General features: G+C 31.2%; 4 protein-coding genes across 7 annotated transcripts in view; 2 read left to right on the forward strand and 2 right to left on the reverse strand.

The window, feature by feature from the left end:
- Positions 1-9,416, reverse strand: part of LOC113397195 (phospholipid-transporting ATPase VD) — a 59,619-nt gene extending 50,203 nt beyond the window's left edge. For all 3 annotated transcript variants that reach the window (XM_064219526.1, XM_026635426.2, XM_026635425.2), the window contains exon 1: positions 8,227-9,416. In XM_064219526.1, coding sequence (XP_064075596.1) covers positions 8,227-9,041 — 815 coding nt within the window. In that variant the 5' untranslated portion in view covers positions 9,042-9,416. The remainder of the gene's footprint in view (positions 1-8,226) is intronic.
- Positions 9,417-9,812: 396 nt separating this feature from the next.
- Positions 9,813-11,718, forward strand: LOC113397117 (rab GDP dissociation inhibitor alpha). The gene has a single exon (XM_026635273.2). It carries the CDS (start codon positions 9,952-9,954, stop codon positions 11,281-11,283), a length of 1,332 nt encoding a protein of 443 aa, XP_026491058.1. The 5' UTR covers positions 9,813-9,951; the 3' UTR covers positions 11,284-11,718.
- Positions 9,879-16,914, reverse strand: LOC113397115 (beta-alanine-activating enzyme). The gene is made up of 6 exons (XM_026635272.2): positions 16,554-16,914; positions 15,638-16,473; positions 14,677-15,547; positions 13,363-13,678; positions 12,612-12,875; positions 9,879-12,196 (listed from the first exon to the last, which is right to left on the reverse strand). The coding sequence occupies exons 1-6, from the start codon at positions 16,781-16,783 to the stop codon at positions 11,810-11,812; spliced, it is 2,904 nt and encodes a 967-aa protein (XP_026491057.2). The 5' UTR covers positions 16,784-16,914; the 3' UTR covers positions 9,879-11,809.
- Positions 16,915-21,695: 4,781 nt separating this feature from the next.
- LOC113397280 (protein kinase C-binding protein NELL1-like) overlaps positions 21,696-27,878 on the forward strand; it is a 45,336-nt gene continuing 39,153 nt past the window's right edge. For both annotated transcript variants that reach the window (XM_026635563.2, XM_064217984.1), the window contains exon 1: positions 21,696-21,830. In XM_026635563.2, coding sequence (XP_026491348.1) covers positions 21,767-21,830 — 64 coding nt within the window. In that variant the 5' untranslated portion in view covers positions 21,696-21,766. The remainder of the gene's footprint in view (positions 21,831-27,878) is intronic.

Raw genomic sequence — 27,878 nt, forward strand, 5'->3', positions numbered from 1 at the left:
ACTTGTCCTCTATAATGTCACTGCAGAATTGCTGTTGGCCAATTTCCTTTAAGAATGATTGTCGTGTACAATTTTTTGACATACATAACAATGTTAAGTATTGCTACTTGGCGGTAGAATATATTATGAGTGGCTGGTACCACCCTGAAGGGTTTGCACAAAGCTCTACCAGTATACGTTATATAATATTTCATATGTAAATACGAAATATGCAATAAGAAGCAATAATGCTATGTCAATAAACATTATGAACTATACAAACTCCTTCGTGTCGTTTATTTCAAATATAGAATGCAACGTTCAAATAACGATGTTGTAAAGTAATGTTGCATAATAAACGAATCTGTTTACAGTACTGTAAATTATTTAAAGAGCATCCATCGATCACTCGACACCAGTCTGTTATAATATTTAAAACCAATTTTCTTTGTTACACATTTACTTAAGTGACACTTTGACGTTGTAATCACATATTAACGATAAAGAAAAATATCTTTAAATATCAATTTCCTCGTCATTTCCTCGTAATGACGATAAATTTAATTAGCGATATATTTTTTCTTTCCATCATATTTATTTTAATACTAGCTGTTTCTCGTAACTCCGCGCGTGTATATTTTTCACTTTTAATTCCGTCATGTTTATCATATTCTATTTTGACAGGGTTACATCTTTCGTGGTTGGTATGTAATAAAGCGTGTTAAAAAGGCATTATCAAAGTTACGCGAATATGTTTCGCTATCAGTGACAATGTCGAAATCATTTACAGTCGCTTCGCACAAATGCTCATAAAATTTAATTGAAGATGCGTATCAAAATTGATGAGTATTTTTTATATATCTCAAAGTTATCATTTTTTTAAATAGTAATCATTTTTATTTACATTAATATTCATTATAATATCTTAACATATATTTATTAACTGGAAACCTCTTTAAATATTGGAAAAATATGCATTAAAAAAAATACCAGTGAATGAACTAACGCTATAAATAATTCAGGTTTAAAGATACTTATCAACGTAATCTTTGCAAAACTATTTATTGATTAAAATTATCTCTTGGTTGTTAAGTATATCATCGAGATAAAAATTACTTGACACCTATTTACCATCACTTCAGATTTAGATTCATTTAGTCTTTTATTAGATCTATAAATTACTGATAATATACATATATGAAATATGAATTTACCTTTTGCAGCGTTGCATTGAGCTTGAAAAATGGCGGTTATAATTTAATATATTATTTTACACCATTGTCGATTTATTATATATTCAACATATTTAAAAAAGTCGGACATTGAAAATACTTTTATGGATATATAATAAAATTTTGATAGAAAAAAGTAATAAAATAGAAAGATAATCGTCAGTAAGTCATCGGAAGTAAAGGTCATTAATAATTCCCAGTAATGTGTGATTCGTGCAGAACATGATTGTGTGTGAAGTACGTTTAGGGGGTGTCTCGCGTGTCAACATCGAGTTCAATGCCAAACACGTTTCAATGCCAAAAGTACTTAAAACTGAAGTGCAAGCATTTTTATTTACAGTTTAATATTTTGACACTATAACGTTTTATGAATTTATTTATGTTAGGTAAATATCAAAAACAGAAATATATAATACACCATTTAAATGCAACAATGTTTTATTAAGTTTAAAACATTTCTTAAAATTTAGAACTTGTATCGTTTTCTGGTGTATATTAGTACATTAAAATATTACGGATTTAAGCGGTATGGTTTCGATTTTAGTAAAACCGTGAGTTTTGTAAGATCCAACTAAGGACACGATGTGCAATCGAATAGGAAAGGTTCACAACCACCTGTATGACGGTGAGAAACCATTCCATCAGAACAAGTATATCCATAGAGGTTTTGGCGAGAGGTAACCGTAACGGCATAAACCGTAGAGGTGACCGGAACGGCTGTAAAAGTTATCAATATCAAATTATTTCTTCGTTCAATTTAAAGGTGCACTAACCACGAATAAACAGGAATGATATGATGATTAACTAATTATATCGAAATAAAATGTATAAATAAGTAAATTTGTATGTATTGGGTACAATCTTACATACACAGGAGTATTTTTATAAACTTATTTATATATGTTTTAAATACAATTATTTTTATTTGTCTGTGGTATAATTATAATAAATAAAGAAGTATACTCCGCATAAACACGGGAAACAGTACTTAACTGTTTATATTAATACTAGACTGGCGAACGGAAACATTTGAACGACATTACGTGATTGAGATAAAATATCAAATATATTATGATCATAAACTATAAATACTAAATCCGAGTGTGTATTGTTTGTATAGATAAGTATAGTAACAATAATCTATTATACTTGAGATACTAATTTTTTTTTATTAAACTTGTAATAAATATTTTATTTATTGATATTATTTAAATAGTTCGTTGAAATTTGAATGTTGTCTAGTACAACTATTTGCATGGGAATCCTATTCCCTATAGCAATTGTTAAGGGCTTATTGAAACGAATCACTTCCAATGTTCATTTTAGAGGAATTGTCCGGAGAATTAGTTTCGAATGTCTTTTGTTATTGTTTCATACAAAGTGTTAACTTTTTATGAAATTATATTTCCTAATCGATGACTCTGAATGTACCTTATTTCTAAACCGAATAAAGGAGCAGAGAGGTATGTAAACAAACAATTGACGTATCAAAGGTGAATTTATATTTTATACTATATTTCTTAGGGTTTTCGGTATAAGTCCAAACATTAGGAAAGTCTTAAAGCTCATATGCCGAGGTACCATAATATTGTTCTGTTTTCGGTGAACATTAAACCATTTTTATAAAACAATTTACTTAAAATCACCATATCCTCATAGTGCAAAATCATGTCAGGTGATTTTTAATGTATGTGAATTCAAAGATCTTGGCTGGATCTGAGCATAGAATATTCAAACGTCCTTATCAGTTTCATTAGTTTCCCGAATGGCATTTGAATAGATTCAACCGGACTGAATGATCGCATTCACTCTAATGAAACCTACGATCATGAGTCAGATAATCTAGTGTCCTTTGAAACGATTCATTTGCAATTATATTGACTTGGAACTTTGCATTTTGCAGTAAGTAAATTTTATAGTTGAGTGATTTTATAAAATTCATTTAAATATATTATTATTAACTTAGTATTGATTGCTTCGTTGGTCCCGTGGTTAGCTAATAAGGCCATAGATTCTGGGGATTCAAAGTGTACCCTACATGGGGGTCAATAAAAAGCTATTGGGATTTTATTTTGAGAAATTACACCTTTGAATGCTACTTCTGATCTCTCTCCGGTCGTGTCATATTTCCGCCACGACAGAATAAAAGTTTCGGAATAGAGACTGCACTTTTGTTGCGCACACAAATAATACTAATTATAATAATTATTAATTACAATAAAACCTCAAACAGTAATAAATCAGGAAGTCACGGTATAGCATAATATTATAAATTTATTTTTGGGTTCATTTAAATTTCAATTACAGCAAGGTACGGCAAGCTGTATCTGCATGATATCTCAAGAGTTATTTTTATATTAATCATTCTATTTCGAGTTCGTTTTAAATTACAATTAATTAAACTCTACATTAAACAAAATTTGAAAATTCCAAAGAAATATAATTTTCTCTCGAATATATATAACTGTATTTTAACACATTATATGTTGTTGATAATAATTATTAACTATATTAAGACTTACATAATAATAAAATATTTAAAGACTTTGATCCTAAACCGCCTAAATGCTATAAATATAAAATATACGTATGTCTGACTGACAGAATTGACTGTATCAAACAAAACTCCAAAAATTTTACTATGTTAGTAATATTTTTAATATGTTTAATTTCACATGTTGTTTTTGAGAACTTATCCATTTAAATGTAAATGCTTTTTGCATTATAAATATCTTTACTAAATCGAAAAACTTGTACTTATGATCGCTCAATAGTCAAATTCGTCTAGAATTATTATTGAAAATTTTAGGAAGACAAAACGATAAGACTTGAATATATCGAAAACAATTTTGTTCTAACACTAAAACTAATAGATTCCAAACTGAAAAAATATAACTAGTTGACCAGAACTGTTTTGCCTTTGCTTACTTACATGTAGATACTAATATTATACTTGTTTTTTTTTATTTTTTTAAGTTAACGTGTTTATGTGATTGTTTTATAGAAGTGCAAAATGGAAGTTATTATTTAATGTGATTTCCTGCTTTGTATGTTCTTTATATGGATTCATGACTTATGCGTACACTGATAGGTTTCTAAGTGTGTGTGGGATGTATGCATAGATATCTATACAAAAGACAAAACACATAAATTGCTCGGCGGTATTTATTTTCAAGTTTATAAAAATGTTTCTTGTGTTTGTTTTCAATCAAACCTAATCAATCTTTATGTTTAATGACGAAAATTAAATCGAAATCTATAATAATAAATGAAGTAACGTTGTTTTTGTAATAACTCCTAAACAAATATTTATGTACATAAATCTTATATCATGAGATGCAGTGCGTTCGGAGCGTACTTAAACCTTTTAAGTAAATATATATATAGCTTGCTTTAAATTATAAACTAATAAATCAATTGTCGAATTGAAATAACAAGAATTTTTAACAATATCTCGTATTGATAAGTGTTTGTAGGAAAAATAAAAATGATATTATCATATTATCGATATGATATCTGTCAAAATTAACGTTAATTGTTATTGTACACAATTCAAGAAATTATTATAATAGTTATATTAAGTTAAGAGTAATGAACTCTAAGCAGCACCGATTATGCTATAAAATTCATCTTTAGGTTTAATTTATCCAAACTAGGTTTTGTAACAAAAATGTATATTGGATAAACAAATTATTCATGAAGTTATCAAACCATGGCGTGCAACGGCTTTATCAATTGTTTCTGACATTACAGAACTATATTTAATTTATATGTTTTCTGTTGTTCACATTGTGTCCAAATAAGAAAGTATGTGGAACATTACATCAGGTGTAGCCAGGCTATATGATAATTTTTTTTTTTTGTTAATCATTGTTCATTGGAAAGTTAGTTTGGACTGAAAACTTATTTTTTAATTACTTATAATATTACTAGTTTTCGAAAGTAATTTAAGTTCATTTTAACAACGTTTGAACGCAAGGTATGAATAACAAGTAAGTGTTGGTAATTTTTAGATTGCAACTTAAAGAGAAAGGATTTTTTTTAAATCACTAATTTTGGTACCATATTTATTTCAGTAAATAATTATCAATACGATATCTTTTCCGCACCTTATCATCGTCAGCGCGAAATAGCACTCCTTAAACCCATCGTACGTCATGTCTCCATAAATATGAATGGTGTTACTGACTAATATCTTGTAAAGCGGTAAATATTTTAGTTATAACTTCCAAATAGTGTCACGTTATATGCCGACTTTAAAAAAAAGCTACCGGAAATTTTACAAAGTAATAGAATCAAACAATATATAATATATCATTGAATTGTTATTATTGAAAGATCGTTCTGGGGTATAAAGTTCATTCAATTTCGGTCATTTCCATTGGCCATTGTTTCGAAAGCAATATGTGAAGTAGGAAAATCGCGATGACTATCTCATGCCGTTTAATTAAATATAACAATTTATTTATATATTCCTTGCACTTTAGCTTAATTTTATATTATAAATATAAGTAATTTATATATAACCGCATGATAAGTATAATAATCATATTAAAAATAAACTCCTGATATTATAAACGGAGAATCATACAAACCAAATCATCGTTATTTATTTTTTATTTGTTTATACGTAAATCATACAAATGCAAAACTAAAAACAAAAACCATATTGTTTGTACACAAAATCTATGTAGTAAGTTTTTAATTCTGGTTTCATTAAAAAAAGTAATTAAGATTAAACAATACAATCAAATCTAATGGAACGGCTGAATAACTCTGTCATAATAAAAAACTTTGAACATTTCATTTATTCAGCGTTACTCGTTGATGATACGAAGAGATAAGGTAATTTGCCTCAATATAATTTATTGCTTGATATTTTATATGACAGCTGTTTTGGACTGGGTCTGTGATTTTATTATATAATTAAAAAATAAATTATCTTTATTTTTTTATTCCGTTCTTGGCGTTCTGGCTAATGGGCCACCCGGTAGTAAGTCGTCACCGCCCAAAGATTTTACTTTTCTTTATTGTACACCACAAAGAAAAAATAAATAAATTCAATATGGATATTGCCTAATTAAAAAAATTAAAAGAGGCGTACAATTTTGGCGACGTTATCGCTACATAGCGATCTCTTCCAGGCAACTAACGGTGTAGGTTAGAATAGTTCATAGAATATGCCAGACATTGGCGCTACAGAAATATTAACCATACCTTCCCTTATTCCCTTTTCTTTAATATATCTCTCAAATCGTCAATGTGCCACCAACATTATGAACTAAGGAACCATATCTCTTGTGTCTATGGTTTTTCTTACCCTTCCAACTGGAACTCATAATACTTTGTATTGCTGTTTGGGGGTACAATATTAAATGAGTGGGGCCTACCTGGACGGGCTTGCAAACAGACGTACCAAGTTAAAATTCATATAAATTTTAGTATTATTCTTAAATGTTCATATAGTGGGAATAACTATTACGATTATTACGCACGGCATAGAGAAATGAGCCGGATCTAGAGTAGTGAAAGTAACTTACGTGAAATATCAATAAGCTACTAAGTTATGCAAATTGGAACGCTCTTACTTAGTTCGTAAAAGCAGATTTGCCGGCTTTTACAAACTTCTTTAAACCATACATACGTTTTTTCACTCCGCGTAACGTATTATTATAATACAAGTTTCGTCGGAGCGTGTGTCACTAAGTTTTAAATTTCATGTTTGTCGGCGACAGTGAAACGCACTTTCTCATTACTAACCCTAATATTTAAGAGACTTGTATCATATTCTAAAATTTATCATTTTATTAGTTCCTTTTACGTTTACATTATGACGATGTGAAAAGAGAAATCTAGGCAAAGGCGTTTAAGTTTTAGGAAATAAATTCTAGATGATTCAATAGACTAATATAATTATTTTTTATGGTAAAATAGTATAAATGTGGTGTTACACCTAACTGTTATTTCACAAATGTACAAAAAAGGAGTGTAATATTCTCAGGACTTTTACCTAACAGATTTGATTGTTTACATCATCCCTTGTTTGAATCCTTACATCACCCCTGGCTATATAATATTTTACAAAAAAAAAAAAACTATTTCTTGTTGTATTCTTGTATCCTAATAGAATGAGGGCAAATTATAAGGGAATCCCCGACCAGTGTTCAACATTAAATGATGTTGCATTGGATTAAATAAAATAAGACTTTGTTAATCATCTGTTTCTTCATCATTCAATACTGAATAAATTATTAGCACTTATTGAATGAAAACGAATATCTAATTTTTAAATTAGTTTACTCAATAATTTTTTAAAATGATTTGTGGATTGTTGTGTTGACCAACACGGTCAAAATATGTTGTTTATATATTTACAATATTTTATGTTGTTAATATTTTTGTAAAAAAAGTATTTATTTATTGATTAATCCTTATTTACTTATTTGTAATCAACACCATTTATAATTATATGATTTATACATCAAAGAGAGTAGTTTTCAATTATAATCAAAGTTTAATGCCGTACTAACCAATGTTTACATTATTTATTCAAACTAAAAAAGCCATTAGTTTTACTAAATAAACTAGTAAATGCTCTATGATTAATCACATCAATTATTTACTCTATGTCCTAGTATTAAAGCAGTGAAAAGCATTGATAATGGGTACTTTTTTTATGACTATATATATTGCCCAGTATTATTAACATAATACAACATGAATATATTGAGTGTAAGGTCAGCAAAAAAAAATTAGGGTATGATAATAATTTGATTATAAATATTGCTTTTTTGGTTTCCACATGAATTTATAAACATGTGAAATATTTTTAAACATAGTATGTTATTGTCATTGTATATAACTTGATTAATTTTTAAGACAATCTTACGGAACTTTACATTACTTAAACAAGATCTCCATAAAATATTGAGTATGTATTTATTATGAATGTTATTTAGATGAATATGAAAAAAGTATTGTTTTATATCTAAATAAATATTGAATAAATACTCACTTTTTGTAGACTCTGCAAAAAGAATTATTAATTCTCTTGTCGGATAGATGTCTACGACGGTCTTCAAAGAGATCCTTGATAGCTGTTACACCAAGCACAAACAACACTGGTAGCATTGCCACTTCCTTGCCAAATGCATTGATAGCAGGCACCCAGTTTAATAACACAATAAAAATAAAGTACACATTTGCAATCCTGTGAAACTGTTCGAATAGATTTTTAGGTATGAAAGACAGTAGTGTATATTTAGTAGTCCTGATTTTATTATTGCATCTCTGTCCATTTGGATGGTCTTTAGGGGGTGTTTTGTCGGGAACAAGGTGATTTGGGATGACTATTAAGTGTCTATTGTCGACGGCAGGTTGCTGACGGCGCATAAGCCAAAAAACAGCACGACGCCAAGGTGCTACTACTGACGCTCGACGTAAGGTATATATGGAGTCAGAGCGTGATGCTTGACGGGAGTGATGCCCTCGAACTGAAGACAGGCGTGGTTGAGCACTAGCTGCCACAGGTTCCCGATGTCCCGGTGGTAATATGAAATCTGTACGACTCCCGGTTCTACTGTGTCCTGAACCGGTAGCCGCGCGAGGACCTTCCCCAATTTGACCATGGGACAGAGCGCGTTGATGTCCTCGTAAAGCCGACTTGAGAGCTGGCCGAACGCTAGTCGGGTTTCCTGCCAGCATTGGCACCCCTCCATGACTGATGGATCGTGAATGTCCTTTCGCTTTCGGAAAAAGATAAGTTTGCTCTGGTGCTCCTGGCAGACTTGGTACAGCTGAAGGAGTTTCTCCACTTCCTTCTGTTGACATTTTTATTCATCTGAAGGTCGTTCGGTTTGCTTTTTCCTTGCATTTAAAATCTCGGTATTTAGTGTGCCAGACCGTATAATTTAATGGTCTCAATACAACTAAAGAGAATGTGTTGAAAATTCGAAGCATATGGTTTAAAATCATCTGTTCACTTTATTAAACATCACTAACGTTCATATTTCAGAAATACACAAAATATATATATGTGATTTAGAAAGTTTTAAAACTGAAAACATTTTTGACGAATATAAAGATAACAATACAGCAATATTTGATCACCACGAAAGAAACAGTCACACATGAAGTATGCACGAGACAAACTCAAAAACAAGCAAAGACAGCAAAGTTGACCGACCGACTGACAGGTGACACCGTGACAGTGACAATGATATAATTCGTTACAGGCTGACGTTGGAGTTAAGGTGTTACTATAAACTAATTTACTACTGTACAATTGTAGTTAAATCTCTTATTTAATCATAATATTATGTTATTTTTTATTTAATACTATCTATAATATCGTAATTGAAAATCTACATAAATATGAACACTGAAGAACCATATAATTGTATTTTCATTCCTGAGTTAAATTACTTCAGATATATATATATAAAATATAATTTGTATGATTTCTTTTATTATTTATCAACTATTAAAACACGATATAAATCTAATATCTAAAAAGATTGTCCAATTAATTCCTTTGCCTATCTTAAAATGACTGTAAAAATTATACTTGCTTATGGCTCAGTTAGGTTGCTAATATTGGTATCAATATTAACTCGTCGACGTCATCGCCGGCAGACATATTCGTTTGATTTTCTAAATCTTCCGACATTTTGACATTTGTTCTCCGGTTCTTAGTGTGTTTTATCATATAAGAATTTAATTCGAAGCACTTTTTGTCAGCATGGATGAAGAATACGATGCAATTGTTTTGGGCACCGGCCTAAAAGAGTGCATTCTTAGTGGTATGCTCTCCGTGTCTGGAAAAAAGGTTCTACACATTGATCGTAAGAAGTATTACGGTGGTGAATCTGCGTCAATTACCCCGTTAGAAGAATTATTCGCAAAGTTCAACGCGCCGGCACCGGATGAAACGTATGGTCGAGGCCGTGACTGGAATGTTGATTTAATACCCAAATTTTTAATGGCGAATGGACTTCTTGTAAAACTACTGATCCATACGGGCGTTACCCGGTATTTGGAGTTCAAGTCTGTCGAAGGTAGCTATGTGTACAAAGGTGGTAAAATTTCCAAAGTACCCGTTGATCAAAAGGAGGCCCTTGCATCTGATCTAATGGGAATGTTTGAGAAGAGGCGGTTCCGAAACTTTTTGATTTATGTGCAAGACTTCCAAGAAGAAGATTCCAAGACATGGAAGGATTTAGATCCAAGCACAGCCAACATGCAATCCCTGTATGACAAATTTGGGCTTGATAAAAATACCCAAGATTTTACCGGTCATGCTTTGGCACTTTATCTAGATGATAGCTACCTCCAGCAGCCCGCTATTCAAACAATTCGTCGTATCAAGTTATATTCCGATTCTCTTGCCCGATATGGTAAGTCACCATACTTGTACCCAATGTATGGCTTGGGTGAGTTGCCTCAAGGTTTTGCCCGACTCTCAGCCATCTATGGGGGTACCTACATGTTAGATAAGCCCATTGACGAGATTGTTCTTGATGAGGTTGGAAGGGCTGTAGGGGTACGGTCTGGAACTGAAGTGGCTAGATGCAAACAGGTCTATTGTGACCCTAGCTATGTTCCCGAAAGAGTTCATAAGAAGGGAAAAGTTATTCGTTGTATTTGTTTGTTAGATCATCCTATTACCAACACTAAAGATGCTCTGTCTACCCAGATTATCATCCCACAAAAGCAAGTTGGAAGAAATTCTGATATCTATGTATCCCTGGTGTCCTATACTCACCAAGTTGCCGCCAAGGGCTGGTTCATTGCTATGGTGTCTACCACCATTGAGACTAATGACCCAGAGACTGAAATTAGACCTGGATTGGAACTCTTGGGACCCATCAGACAAAAGTTTATTTCAGTGTCAGACTACTATGAACCTACAGATGATGGCAGCCAAAGTCAAATCTTCATCTCTGAATCATATGATGCAACCACACACTTTGAAACAACTTGCTTAGATGTTCTTAAAATTTACAAAAGGGGCACTGGTGAAGATTTTGATTTCTCCAAAGTAAAACTGGAATTGGGAGAGGAAGAACAGTAAAGATTGCCGTATTATATATTGCTTGTTAATTTTGAATATTTGTTTATATACTGGCTAAAGTAATTAATAAATGTTCATTAGGGATTATGGGAAAAAAAATTATAAGCTTCGATAAGTTGCTGTAGAGATGTTTGAGCAGTGCTCCTCCATTTGTTACTCCCAGCTGTTTTATTTTACTGAACAATAATCAAAAAGTATAAGGATTGTTATTTATAAGATTTATTCAACATTTAAGGTTGCTTTTATATATAATTTAAGAAATATGAGGCATGTAATGATCTGCACAAGTAGTTATGTGCATTGGCAATGCATTCCATTCCGGTACTTTTTCATCATGTATCCATATCATATTTGATAACATGTCAATGTATGAATGCTCATTATAAAACTAAATGTTCTGTGTAAGATCATATTAAATAAAATTACATTATAACAGATGTGTTTATTTCATTGGAACCTTTATGATATTATTTATAATACATATGACTAGAACAATTTTAGTTTAATTGTTAACATTATGTAATAATTATAAATATAGTGCATATTTGATTGAGTACAAGTGGTCATTTCTACATCCAATAAAAATGTAATCACCATATATAGCGGGTGTTGAAAATGTTTCATTTGGTAGGTGATATTCAGAGATAATAGCACCTTTTTCTGAGTCTAAGATGGACAATATTCCATTATTAGAGGCAGCTAGGATCATTTTGTCACTTAAACTACGTGGTGTTGAATAAACTGGAGATGTAAGTTGAGTTTTCCATTGTAAGCTTGGTTGAAAGTTTTTAACTATGATACTGTACACATTACTGTCGTGACAACCAAATACCATTTGCCATTTAAATTTGTCAATTTCTTTAATGTAAATAGATGAAAATATATTTCCCTTTGCACCTTGATATTTCCAGATCTGTAAAAAAAATAAAAACAAATTGATAATATTGATATAGGTAAGCCGTATGCACGACACTTAATCAAAACTCGTCCGACAAAAAAAACTGTCTCAAAAGTCAGAAACCGGAAAGAAATAGGTGACGTAACGGAAAGTAAGTAGGTAAAATATCACCATATGGAATTAAAACACAGTGTATATGTAAAAACTAATAAAAAAAAAACATTATTTTTGGTATAGTACAATTATTATTATATGCTCTAATAATTTATTACTCTAAGTAGGCGTCGAACTACTAAATTGTACAGGCATTACGCTTGTAACTATCCACTTAAATACGTAGAACAGTCAACAAAAAAACCAACTCAATCCATTTCAACGCGCATAGCAAAAAACATTATAGACATTACACAGTATCCTAAATGTATCTAACCTTGATGCCTTTTTCAACTGTTCGGCAATGTATTTCTCCATTTACCTCCGCGAATACTACATATTTATCATTGTCGTAAAGCACGGGACTTGCAAACACAGGGCTATCAAGCGTGCCTCGCCAAGCCACACTTTTTGACTCAATGTGTACACTTGCACAAACACCTGATAGTGTACCCAGGACAATATATTCATTTTTAGCAAGGACTAAATCGGCTGATATTGCCTGATCTGTTATGTGAATTGTATGTTTTATTTCTCCTGACTGTAAAAAATAATATTAAGCATTATACATAGGTACAGTATCTAAAATTTAAATCGATTGAATAAATATCAGGTACAATTTTATAACGACGATTTTCGGAAAAATATATTAACAGTAAAATCAACAGATATACAATATGTAGTTCGAATATAAGTACATAGTTATCGTTTAGATATCATTAAATACTGACAATGATAACAAACGACAGCTTGTTGAAATCAGACTATACCGCCAGATTACTGCTAGTTTTTAATTATTAAAGTTTGGAATAATGTTTTCAATTTCATGATAACTGAGTCATATACAATTATTGCGACAAATAAAATTAAAATTATGATCATCAAATAAAGGCAGCCAATGTTCAACAAATTTAAAGAATTTCATTACTTTTTTGAACTTTACAAAAATTAAGTATATGACTTGAGTTAATTTATCCAATTTGATTTTATATTATTTATCGATCAATTAGCTGATATTTTATCCTTACCATAATATCAATACATCGTATGTTCCCATCATAGGCGGCAATACAAAAGCATCCTTTATAACAAGTTCCTTTACTTTTAATCATAGATCCAACGTTTATACGCCATAGCTCTTCACATGTTTCCAACGTAAAGCCTACGACGGTACCATCGTAGGTACCAACCATACCACACGGTGTTGTTAATGGTGCCTCGTTACAGCAAAAAACCGATGCTTCGACCCTCGATTTCACTTTGATAACTCCTTGCGTTATACCACTAATTGCGTCAACAACAACGATTTTCCCTGAGTGGCTGCCCACGGTCACGTACTGATTGCTTAAACGGAGAGGCGAAACAAAATTAATACATAAATTAAAATATAATATAGTATCATGCTATCAATCCTTTATAACATTAAATATAATATATAAAAAAAAACTTTTTAGTTAAGCTTGCTTTTTAATAAATAGTAACCATTTTTTTTAAATGTATTAAGGTCATATAAGCCGAACTGATATTACAAATATTATAAATACGAAAGTAACTTTGATCATTGTTTCACGCTTTCACGTCTTAACTAATGAATGGATCATCATAAAATTATCCATACAGGTTGTCAGGGGTATTGCAACCCCCTTCGCTGCCAGCGGAAACTAGTTATTTATAAAATGCATCGATTCGAGAAATATATTAAAGTAATATGCGTAGAGCTATTTATGAGAACAATGACGAGATTGGTGAATTATTGAGGTATGGAGAATCACATGATTGATTTCCGTGATCATAAAAAAATTAGAATTAATAAATGATTAAAATAACAATAATCATAGAGTAATATATAACCCATAAACGTCTCACGATGTCTGAAAAAGCTAAAATATTAATTTATTTTGAGACATTTTGCTAGTACATAAAGTTGGTGCTGTTTATAATAGCAAAACTCTGATGATAATTATTTGCTACCACATTTCCATTATTATGAATAGAGAATATGTGAAGAAGAATACTTTTCATCAGACATTCATGATGGCTGATGAAAAGTTTTCTGCTCAATGTGTTAGACCAACTCCATGTACATTTTATAGTATTATATTTTATATATGTATTAAACTGGCTGACAAACCATAGTACATGTTACTAAGTTACCTAAATAAGTTATTAATATTATATACTTACTTGTTACAAATACGCTTAATTTTATGTGAAAGGTTCACATACTTAAGTTACTTTTATTGTATTTGTTACATTGAGTGTACTTTGTATTTGATTAATAATTATTTATAAAAACAGACATATAGAATGATAGTAGTAGTAGAAAGTGATATTATACTTACAAACCATCGTGAAATAAAGTTGGAGATGCATCAACACATTTACCAGTGTCATATGTCCAAACAACTACAAAGTCTATAGGATTCCCTAAGTGGTTTTCTACTAATTTCTTATTGTATTGAGTCGTTGATGCAGAACTTTCTGTGTTGGATCTCAATCTCTTCAGCCTTCTCCTGCTATTCTTTACATCTACACCTACTTCCTTAATAGCTAGCTGCATTATTTCGCCTATTGTACTTTTCTCAGTAATAAGATAAGGCAAGATAAGCTTGCCAAATTTGGGGCATATCAAGGATAATTTATTACATAAAGAAACAGCCAAAAAAGATGTACCACCAATTGCGAAGAACTCCTTGTCTTTTATATCTTCATAAGTCAGGTTTCTATTTAAAGTTACTTTAAGTTCTTTCATTAAACTCACAGTCAAAGATTCCAGTGTGTGTGGTACTTGTGACTTTTCAAACATTTGAGATAGAATTTGTCTTGATGTCTTGCCATGAGGATTCATTGGTAAGTTGTCAACCCTAATAATTTTGTCAGGCCAATGCTTATCATCAAGCTTACACTTCAAAAAGTCAGATAGCTCTCTACTAGTTAATGTTTCAGAGGAATAATAGACAACCAGAAGCATTGGCTTTGGTAACCAAATAGAGGAACAAGTTTTTACTCTAGGACATTGCATTATTGTGATCTCTATTGATTGTAAATTTACTTTGTGACCAAACCTCTTTATTATATCATCCTTACGGCCTCTATAATAAATTGTCCCATTTCTTGTTTCGCCAATATCACCAGTGTCAATATATTTTAAAGAATTATTTTCATCTGTTCCAGTAGCTTTATTTAAGATGGTACATTTTCTTGTTTTGCTAGCTGTAATTCAGGCAACAGAGATTAACATTAAAAAGAAACTTTATAGTACATCAGAATAAGAAAATAGGTAAAAACAGGAAGGTTGCTTACCAAGAACAATTTTTCCTGTGTTTTTATTCTTGTGGGTAGGTTGTAATATAATTTCTGTCTCTGAAAGACATTTCCCTAAAGGTACTTCTCGATCGCTATGAATTTGATTCAAATCCAATTCAGCAGCACAAGCCCAGCATGACATTTCAGTGACACCATAGAGGGTAAATATTTTTGTTTTATTTTTTACATCTTTTAGCTCCTTCAACCTCTTAATGCCACAGAATGGCTCTCCTCCCAGTGCTAATATTTTCAGTGTAGATTTTGTATTAAAAATTTTATATTTAATATCTGTGTTAGATTGTTGAAAGAATTTTGATGGTGTTGTTTGCCAAAATGTCACAGAGTTCTCATTATTTTCATGAAATAACACATCAGCTTTTTCTGGTGCAATAAGTAGGGACGCCCCATTCATGCAGGCTAACAGAATTTCAATCATGGAAGGGTCAAATGTCAGCGGTGTGGAAAAATATATGACATCATTTTGAGTAATATCAAACAGTTTAGTTAGATCATCTATATTGGGCTGCATGCATTGTACTGGTACCTGAATGTGCTTAGGCTCTCCAGTGCTGCCTGATGTCATTGCTATGAAAGAATGTTCAGGCAAATGTTTGTAATCATGTTGACTTCCATTTAGGTCCAAGTTATAAAAATTAATTACCAAATTAAAAACATGAACTGTTTTATCTGACTTCCTACCCAAAAAATCTGATAAACTGTCACTTTCTACATTTTGTGTTATGTGTATTAAAATCTTGAATTTAATTTTTTGTGTAACTTTCTCGAGATCCTGAAGATTTATAAACATAAAAGTTGTACTACATTTGTGAACCCTAAAAATAATATCATGGGATGAATGATTTACTCTTCTTTTTTAGTGTTCTTTTAATTATTACATGAAAAAGATACTTACGCAGCTATAACACAAGGAATGATTATGTTCCTTTCTGATATTAATCCAATAATCCCTTTTTTACATGTTAACTGTTGTAAATTTTGGGATATATACTCACAAACTCCATAGAGTTCAGAATATGTATAAGTTTTGTAGAAACCATTATCATAATGTCTTATGGCAATGCTGGAAGGATATTTAGCACATGTTCGTACGAAAACGTCATAATAACCGTATTTAAATTTCATTGGAATCGAATTAACAAACGAAACGAAACAAAACGGTAGATGAATTTAAAATTATCTACTTGATAATTTTATACTTTTCTTCAATTTCTACATAATAACAGATTTTTCACTACGATACAATTCGTAAAATTTAATTTAACTTGATTTAGTTATCTGCTATTTTCTATTTGACATTTGTTTTTGTAAATAAAAATATTTTGATGCATCACAGATTAAATAAACATACAACGTATCATGACATACCATGTCAATCACTTTTTCTTAAATTTATTTAATTGCTCTGTGTACATTATTTTTCTTACTGATGGTTTATTTTTCTATAAGTTTTAATCGACCATGAAATTTAATTAAAAAAATATTTCTGTTTCTTATTCTTTGTGGTTAAAAATTATTATGTTGTTATATTTATTCACTTTCATTACAATTTTTATGTAACTAATATAAGCATGTGTTTGAGTGAGTGCTTACTTTAATATATTTTACTAAAAGGTTTCGTCATTGTTCTAATTTTTTTACAGGCAATTATACATTATACATACCATTATGGTTTAAAGTCACGATTAAAAATCTTGCAATTGCTGGCGACCAAAAACTAAGTTACATAAGAAAGACGAACGAATAAAGAGGTGGAGATTAAATAAGTTATAAAATAGTTCTTAGTGTTAATACATTTTGCTTGTCAATTTTTTCAAAAATTAATGTTAATATTTTTGATGTAAAAAATCTTTAGAGTCATTGCCATTTGAAACTTGTTAAAACAAAACTGTGTCACAACAAAGGATTAACAAAAGAAAATCATTATTAAATTGTTTTTTATTTTTTTTCACCAATGCGGCACCAAACTTTTTTTGGACTAAGATGTTATATCCCTTTTGCCTATTGGCTTCCTCACCCTTCAATCCAGAACACAAAAATACTGAGTACTGCTGTTTGCGATAGAATATTATATGTGTGGGTGGTACCTTTTTTTTTTTCACCCACGATGATGTGAGGTGTATGTGGGGCTCGCCGGCGCTGAAGGCACCGGAATACCCACTAAAAACCAGCGGTACCCACTCCGTCTTTACAGGGGGGCATCACGGGATCGCTTGCTACCGTGACGCCCCGACGGTTGGCCCACCATGGGCATCCAAGCTAGAGTAGTTCCCGGGGTACAGAGAACCCCCTACTCACGGCGATGCTTACAGCGGAGGGAAAAGGTGCGCATAGCGCTGATGCCTTCTCCCCGGTCTTCTTCGTCGGAGCGAATCTGCGGAGGCACTCTCCTCACGCGCCCGCTCCGCAGCCTCTTTCTGCGACATTACACTTTCGCAGAAAGATACCATCTCGTTCCAGCACCTCTCGCTGCCTAGCATGGCGGTTATCACGTTCGGTAACGAGAGATCTCCGCCGACTATCGCCACCAGGGAATGCCTTTGAGGCCCCCAGGCGGCACACTCCATCAGGGTGTGACGCGCCGTGTCCAATGGCGCACCACACGCGTGGCAGACGGGCGTCATTTCCCGCCTCACTATCTGGTACAGGTACTTACCGAAATAACCATACCCGGTAAGCACCTGAGTTAGCCTGAATGTGAGTGTGCCGTGACTCCGTTTCAACTATCGACTCAAGTGGGGGCGGATCGCCTCCACTGTCGCCAGGTCTGGTGTTAAGGACCCCAGGTCCGTGTGGGTGGTACCTACCCTGACAGGTTCCACAAAGCCTTTTCACTAAGTAAGCTCAGTTCGGCCGTGCGTGAATGGCACTCAAACCTTATTTTTATATACTCAAAAACAGTACAAAAGTATTGTACCTGGTTCTATAGCCAATACAAGGTATTTTAATTAATTGAGAATATTTTACACAAAGTACGTAAATGTGAATTTAAAATTGCCTTATAGCAAAATTACAAGGTACGTTTAGTGCGTCGCCTGATTTCTCTCCGAATGGTAGAATGCCGTCGCATACACATTATTTTGTACACTTCTTGTATACTTTGCAACTGAGTAGAAATTAGAAATTTCCCGCAGTGTGGTGACTGAATTTAATTTTACTTTAATTTAATTATGACAATATACCTTAGGCTAATGTAACCAAGTAATGGAATCAATCTTACTGTAGAACAGTGCTATTACGCAATGTATATTATATAATGCAAAAATAAGTTTAATTATTAAAAAAATATATGTTAGTTAATAAGTTTTACAATAAAATAACAATTCTCAAGAGTACATAAGGAAAAAAACCGACTTACTTTGTGGCATTGTACTACTAATACGTACAAACATTTTTAAAATATAATTCAAACATAGAAAGAAATGTATTTTTGATATATAAATGAAAAAGGTTATATTATTTTTTTATGGTTTTTTAATATGATTACAACTTTTGGAAAAGAGAATCTCGTTCATCGAAATAAATATATATATAATTAAATAATAATTTATTTGTCGCTTCTACTTAGGTTAGCGATTCTATTTAAAAATGAAAAAAAAAAAAATTAAACACAAGTGTTTGACTTACATTAATAATCATTTTATTCTATAAAAATATATTATAGTATTCTTTCTAGGAACGATTACACAAATGCTTTCTATATCAATGCCAAATTTTCTAAAGTTCGACTGTAATACACAGACAGTTTTATAGCCATGCGTCAAGTTTATCATCTCAAATTACGTCAATTCACATAATTTTCAAGAAAATTAACCGCGATCAATCGGCAGAGTTCAGTGGCATTACGTTACGCGACAGTTGCAATCTTTTAAGATTCACGAAATGGTAAATTGAACTGAAAAATTAAATTATAAAATGAATATTTTTTTTTGGAATATCTTTAAAGGATTTATATAGACAGAAATACATAAGTTTCATAGCTTAATAATAAGCTGTCTTATTAAAAGTTAGTACCAAAAATGTTAAAAATAAGAATAATAATAGATATATGTAATCGCTATAAAATAGTCAAAAATCTATATTTTTTTAAACATTATTAAGTTAGAATTATGTAATGTTCACACGTTCACCAAGGTTATAGGATCCTAGCTGAAATTGCGGCCTTACCTGCGCGAAATTTATAAATCTTTACCTACCATCACCCCAATTCGAGGGGTGACTTAAAAAAAAGCAGCCTATGTTATTATATCTAAATCGGCGTTTTTTTCGTGAAGCGGTAACAGACGGAGTTACTTTCGCATATATAATATGAGTATAGAGTGGGTCAAACATAGATATATATATATTGATACTAATTAATTTGTATATTTAAACTCTAAGAGCTCTGCCATATCTGCTATAACATTACGTTATTTTGTTAACTATGTCATATTCATCAGTTGTTATGCCACTAGATATAATCGTTATTTGGTGATATGATTGCCGGTGCCTCGACTATGCAAGCGCGTGACCTGTACGATTGTCCCAACCACTCATCTGTCTTTCTATTATAAATTAAAAAGAAAAGTGAATAATAATATACCTATCCTATTTTTCTTTTCCTCCTCCTCAAAAAATCCTCTTGGAGAAGGGGTCAGGATTGAACCTGTAACTTTTACATTTCTGGGCAACCTTTACCGTTAATCTCTTTTTAACTAAAGAGGTCATTTATTTTAAATTCATATATGCTTTTTATTTTATATAAATATATACATCAAATAAAAACTGCTATTTATCTATTGATCGAATGTTTTAAAAGGCCATTATTTTATTACGTCCTCAGTTTCACTACACATTATTATTTTAATAATTCTTATTGAATTCGCTAATGACAAAATATTTTCTGTCACCATAGCGTGAATGTGTTTTAAGCTATAAAATTAAAAAAATAGAAGTACTGTTATGCTATAGCTATTTAAAATGAAATAAAATATTTACATATATTATTGATAGTTATTAATAGCACACACAGATTTAAACGTCAACAACATATTATAAATAATATAAAGTGACGATAACTTAAACATTGTAATATACATACTATGATATAGGGACGGTACGGATAAATAAGTGGTTAAATTTTTTTAAATAAGTTCCGAAGTATTTTTTATAGAAAACCCTATGCTTAGCTGTAGGACACAAATGTGTAACTTTTAATAAATTTCAAAATATGCACAAAAGCTCCTCAAATAAAATGACTTTGAATGATGTACAATGCTTTTGTCCCGAACTTCAAATATAAGCTCGAAACTTCGTAACTGTACATTAAATATTTAACTCGAATTTCATAACGATGGAAATATTCGTAGAGTTGAATTACTCGTAGAGACAAAAGTAATTATGTGTAAAATAAATGATAAAAAATTGCTTCATGTAATTTTCTAAAATAAAAAAATATTGAGACCTCAACAATTGGCAAATTTATGCCAGTAAAGCTTGTATTTTAAACAAGAATAAGTAAGCCCTTCAGACTTTTCTTTACAACTCTACATCATACCTTTGATTGAACTTTTATGAATTATATGGTCGCCTTCTTTTTTATATTATATCCATACAAGAATGTAAATGTAATTTTGAAATATTTTGAGCAAAATTATTATATATTAGTAGTATAGTTAATAAGTGTAGTATTTATACATATAAGAATCAAAAACTTTGTAACTATTCTTGGGAATAGCGGAAAATATTTTATTTAAAACACTGGATCACGTAAACGTCAAGTTCAATTTCAATACAGTGAACTTAGCCAAGTTTCGCACAGACTAAATATTGCGCAGGCCTCTGCGGCGATGGTGACCTAAAACGTATTCGGCAAATGAACGAGCCCAATCAATTAGGGGCGGTCAGCGATCCGACGGGAAGGAGGGCAGCGCGCGCGCTCCGTGGAAACTCGGGAAAACGTCTATGGGGAGGGTGTGAGGAGTTCGCGGGGGAGGAGCGAGGCGGGGAGGTACAGTGTCGGAGGGTGCGTGCGGCGGTCGTGCATCGATCGCGCGGGGCGGCTGAGTCGCATCGTTCAGTCCGCCGGGGCGGCCGGCGAGAGCGCGCGTGTGATGCGCTGCCGCTGATATGGCCGGCGCTCGGGCGCTCGTGGCCGCCTGCTGCTGCTGGTGGTGGCTGACCAACGCAGCCGGTGAGTACATTTATCATCAAACCCATTATAATAACACACACATTAAATATGTCACGCGATCAGCTGATCACATTTCTTGAATGACACGCGTTTTGCGTACTTATCGCTTTTACATATATAATCCCCTAGGGGTGTGCCGATCAGCTGTTCTAAAGATTTGCCCTTTCGTAAGAAATCATTACGTTCCTTTAATTTTTTGAAGAATACGACTGTTACGTGTGCCTTATCCGTGATCACCCCTCCCGTCTAATGGCTTCGAGGGTTCAAGTTCGTTTATTGCACCTAGTATTTATATCGATTCTACATTTCAGTTATAAAAGGATTTCTTAAAAAAATAAGCCTTAAAATTATCTTCCAAGGAAAAATATTTAAAATGTTGTGATTGAGAATATTTTACATTTATTATATGTACTTGTAAAAATTGTGACCCCTTTAATAAATTAAACTTATTGCTAGGAAAAGTGTGCGGTACATGTTAAGAGTATATCAATTGTGATAGTTTTCAATAAGGTTATAAATATACATTCATGTAATTGTTTTTAATATATTTCAAAATATGACTGGGTGAGACATTTTTAGACATATTTTTTATAAAAAATCCTTGGAGATATATGATATAAATGACATTGCTTCAAGTTCACGTGCAATTTATCACCAATCAATCGCTTAAAGTAGATCTTGACGTAGAATTGGACAAGAAATTAAAAAAATATGTTTCCGATTACTGAGCATAAAATATTGAACAAATAACGATGTAGAGACTAATGAAAATTTTAGATTAGTATTGTAAATTAGTATGCGGTTTGTTGCACGTTCGGGATTGTCTCCAAGCTGCACGGGCGCGGGCGTCCTTGCGGCGACCACTACTAAACAAACTCGTTACGTCACGCCGAAAAGACATCTGCTTTAATGTAAATATTGATCATCATCACGCCACTCTGCGATCTATCGTAATCGACTAATCGTAAATGCAAGCGTGCGGTGTTTAGCACCTGCCGGAAAATACATGTTGACATTACCTTTTTTTATTTTAGTCTAATTATCAAAAAATACTGATGATTTGCAAAATTTTATATTGAATGTAATTCGAACGATACCATCTATATTATGTATATGAAATCGTACATCAATCTATATTATACTACTTTATTAAAACACCATAATTTCAGGAGGTGTATATGTTTGTATGATTTAATACAAAACCTTAAAAAAATGATAAGAAGAATTATCAAATTAAAGTATAATTTTTGCAGAACACAGTAGATCGAAATAAATAAATATTTTTACGCAAAACATCGTGTTAATCTTATAATAATTAGTATAAATTGTTGGAGTAAATAGGAATTCTATTCTTTGAAATTTGAAGGCTACACTATTTTTTGACATAATGATAGTTTGTTACTATCGTGCGTATTTATCGACTAAGTTTGGCATCGGTGAGATTTCACAAATAAATATTAAAGTATAACTAAAAAAATTAAATTTAATCTATTATAACTAGTATGATGTATGTATGTATGCTGATAATGTATTACAATGTAAGGTTTACCTTATAATATGCATACAAAAGCACTTAAAATAGTTTCAGTTTTTTGAAGATCAAAACATAAATAATATCATCATCGACCAAAAATAACATTTTCAAACAAATTATGTCAATCTATTAAAATAATACGTAGATTTATTGAACAAAGATAATTTTATCTACTTACGATGATATTTATTAAGGCACATTATGAAAGTCTAATAATTTATGTAAAATTTGCAGAACCCAAACAAAATCCTATATTTTGATTTCATGAAAAAGACATCAACGCGTAACATTTTAAAATATTGACCTCAAACTTTTATTATTATTTTTAGATGCATATCATGAAATCTCAATGAAGATTGGCAATAAATTTGTAACAAATAGTTTGAAAATTCAGTATTATAGATAGTTTTTATCGAATCTTCAAAAATAAGCTAGTTTTTCTAAACAACCATGCATGCATTAAATATAAACTGTATGGGTTTTGTAAATTTTTACTGTTATTAGAAATTCTTCTTTTATAAAATGCTGTTCTTAAATATATATGAAATGCAGTTTTTAAATTATTTTCTAATATCATATATAATTTTTACGTAAAAATTTAATTAGAAATAGCTAAAGCTCGTCAATAGCTAAAAAAAGAAACTTATTTGACAAACAGAAAAAAAGGTGTTGTCTTTGATTATTTATACATATATTAATTAAGAATAAAAAAAATATCTTGTTTTGTTATTATATATCATATTTTCTTACTAATTATATTATCTTTTAAATACTATTAATAACCTACTTACAGTTATCACGAAGTACTTAATTTTATATTGCATAGTGATAGGATATAAAGTCGACACTAACATTGTATAAAACGGGAGCACCTGAAATTAATAAGAGGAAGGCTATCATTTCCTCTAGACATTAGTCAAATCAGGCCAACGACCCGATGTTTGGTACATCGGGTCGCCTATATTTAGGGCAAACGGCACTAGTTTGTGTTCCAGTTTAGTGTGGTAAAAATCTACTTTAACTTTATGTATATAATGATTAGTTTATTCTTTTAAAATATTGTGATAAAGTATGCTAAAATTTGTATGTAAATTTTAATAAAAGTAAAGATTAAATATATTTTGTTATCTTAAGACATTGAAAACTAAAGCCAACAAAGGAATTTTATCTTCTGTGTGAATATTATTATAACCCTTTTGTAATAATATTTTTGTTTCATATACTTAAATGATGATAAAAAAAAAAAAAAATTACTATCATTTACGGTCGCGGTTACGTTAAACTGATTTTCCTATATTTTAACAAGTTAGTAATACTGCCACAGTGCAACAATTATTATTATTTCACAGCTTGTATTTTAGTTATTATTATTCCGAATTAAATTTCTATTAAGATTTGGCTAAATCAATGTAACTCTGTTTTGGCTTTTATAAAAAGCTAAAATGCTAAAGCTAAATTGCTTTCACAATTTCTTCTTTATTAGGCAGTCTTTTTTTCAAGACAGTAGTAGATTTTCACCAATCATTAAATAAGTATCATGCTTCTATATTGAGTCCAAATTTTGACTTTGACTTTATAAACTTTTGGGTAAAGATCTCCTCTCCTTCTTCTTGGAGAATTTTGGGGTTAATCCCACCATACTCTGATCGCTCTTGATGGATACCCATCATGTGGTAGAAAATTATATAGAAAATTATATAAGAGAAAGCTTCCTCGTGATTTTTAATTGGTAAAACACTGAATAAAAAAATATGATCTTTGTCTGTTTGACCAAAAATACATTTTGCTTTTGATATTGATATATAGAAAGTGGGAATTATTTTACTAATGTACAATTTTCAAATTATTGTAATATAAAATAATAACAAGATAAACACAACATTTATAAGAAATAAGAGCTGCTGTCGTAGTTAATGATGTCACATCACTTAAATTTTGCTCAGAAATTAATGTAGTTGTAGATTACTTCAAGTTGGTCGAGTTTGGTATCCTATCAAATAAAATCCAACCGAGAATATTTGACATATTAATTAAAAATCCTCGTAGAGTCTTACATGTTAAATTAAGCAATACATTACGTGCTAAAAAAAGTCTGTGAGTGTCATATCAGTAAGTACGAGATGAATACAGTGCTATGATCTAGACTCAAGTCCGAAGCACACGTTTAATGGGTCATCGGTGTAAGCCTGATGCCAAACATCGTGCCTCTTACATTTGGCGCGGCGCCAAGCCCACCTGCAAGTGGTACGAATGACTGAATAATAAAATGTCTAATATCTTTTCATCGAAATCCCAGGTACTTTTATTTTATTAATGATGTTAGTTGTTCCATATTAGCCTTACATTTATTTTAATATTAAATTAACTTAGTTATGTACTGTAATTTAAATTAAGTTTCACCTGAAACTTTCACATACCATTTTCTTTAATACATTATCAAGTTTAACAGTTTCTTGGAATTTGCAAATTATAACGTCGAATTTAGTTTCAGCTTATTCTCGTAGGCACTCAAGTTCGCCCGCCTTACGTAAGCTACTGTTGCCGCATTGAATTTTTATCGTTTCGCCCCGCGCATGTCGCATTCAAATTTTATATTCTATTACCGTCTTATCGGAATTTATTAACTATTTGAGAAAACATAAAATAATATACTTTTTATGCATAAGATCAGCAGTAAAAAGCAATAAGTACTACCTTTACATACATATGAATTATATTATGTCTCTTTTTCACTACTTGCTTAAATTCATTTGCTCAAATTAATTAGACGAATCTTAAAGATCATATCAAAACGATGAATTTCTTCATACACTTTCTTTCAATTATACAGCGGTTGCATTCAAAAATAAGAAGAGTTTATAAAAAATACAAAATATTATTTAAAGAAATTCATAAGACTATATAAATGTAATGTATTTTTAAATAAAATAATTATTTAATTAAAAGCAAACATATCAAAGCGACTGCAATGAGCTCCGAGACGGCATTAGCGCCGTCTTGTGAATGTTACATATCTTATCAAGTAAATCTGTTTGGAGAATAATCCAATACGAGATAACGTGATATTATTTTAATGTAAATACAGCAAAGATATTACCCGTTCACTGCGACTTGAATCTGTATTATTGACAATTTTAACTTTTTTTTGTATTGAGATTCTTATTGAAATTTTAAAGAGATTTTCACTACTGTTACTGAACTTTAAGTATTTTTAGAGCTGCCTAGTATTTTTATTAAAATATTTTCATTAATTTAATATTAATGTTTTTATGTTCGTAGTTCGTAACTATGCAGGTTTTTTTCTCTGAGTTTTATTAAATAATGAGATATCAACAAATCCCTACACAAATAAAATAAAGCATGCCCTGCAAACGTTTAGGCCGTACTCTAAATTGTTCTCATTTGTCATGCCTTGTATTCTACGTATTTTCTTCTTACGCAAATAAAATTTCTCCGGATAACGAGAACACGTGAAACTTTACCGAAGATTTCATCATTGAGTTTCATGAGCTTCATTTGTGTTTAAAATTCATCTCATGGTTGGTGGTAAAAAAAAGTATCATGAGGAAACCTACGAAACTCTGCTATATGTGTATTTAATTCTCTCTAAGAAAAAATCTTAGTTCAGCTCTTGCTGGTGAGATTTAGGCGTCGTTTCGGGTAACGTAAATAAAAGGTAAAATTTGTGCATTTCTCTGCTAAATTTTCTGTAGCAAACATCTTTAAAATTCTTAAACTGAAATTTTATTTTGCAATTTCGTTGACAAAATTTGATTTTTAATTTCAATAAAATATTTTCTCTTTATAAAACTGAAAAAAAAATATTAACAGTTTAACGCATAATATAAGTATCTAAAAAGAAAAAATTAAAAATAAGTAGACGCTTGGCTATAATCTTTTTAGATAAATGTTTTCTGGGAACTAAAGTTAACGTGGGAAAGGTCCGTGGTAAAATAAATACAAATATAATAAAAATCCATCGCCATCCGCCATTGAACTATTGACTGTTGACACGCGTACGCTCGTATAGAAACCACGACCTAGTCATCTTTTGTAATCGTTGTAATGAAAATTTTAGCCTGTCTTTAGTGTTTAAGTGTTTATTGTGATCATATCCCTTGCAGAATAATTGACACACGTTTTAAGGTAAGCTAGATAATACCACGAAGAATCACATGATATAACAGAATTGATATCACACCTGTCGATGCGAAGGTATACTCTTAAATGTACTACATATTACAAAAGCAATAATTTCTAATATATATAACGTGCCCAAATGTGAAGTACCAATATTATTTTTAGTCAATAACCTATTACGGTATAGTCACGACACTTAAGAAATACTTAGAATATTGAAATTGGCATAAGAAGATGGTTAATTTGTGGTTAAGCAGAAAACTAAGTCGAACATTTATATCTTCCTAAATAAAAACACCTTTATAGTGGTAATAAGGGACAGTAAAAGAAATATAATCGAGAAAAAGCATCGCTGGAAGTAAATATGGAACCGT

Source organism: Vanessa tameamea, chromosome 3 (genome assembly GCF_037043105.1).
Source record: "Vanessa tameamea isolate UH-Manoa-2023 chromosome 3, ilVanTame1 primary haplotype, whole genome shotgun sequence".
Classification (NCBI taxonomy): Eukaryota; Metazoa; Arthropoda; class Insecta; order Lepidoptera; family Nymphalidae; genus Vanessa; species Vanessa tameamea.

Bases quoted from the DNA above. Each gene is read 5' to 3' on its own strand.
- LOC113397117 (XM_026635273.2), top strand. From the start codon at position 9,952: ATGGATGAAGAATACGATGCAATTGTTTTGGGCACCGGCCTAAAAGAG.
- LOC113397115 (XM_026635272.2), bottom strand. From the start codon at position 16,783: ATGAAATTTAAATACGGTTATTATGACGTTTTCGTACGAACATGTGCT. The intron at 16,474-16,553 runs GTAAGTATCTTT...TATTATTTTTAG, and splicing joins ATTCCTTGTGTTATAGCTGC to GGTTCACAAATGTAGTACAA. The intron at 13,679-14,676 runs GTAAGTATAATA...TCTCCGTTTAAG, and splicing joins ACTTTATTTCACGATGGTTT to CAATCAGTACGTGACCGTGG.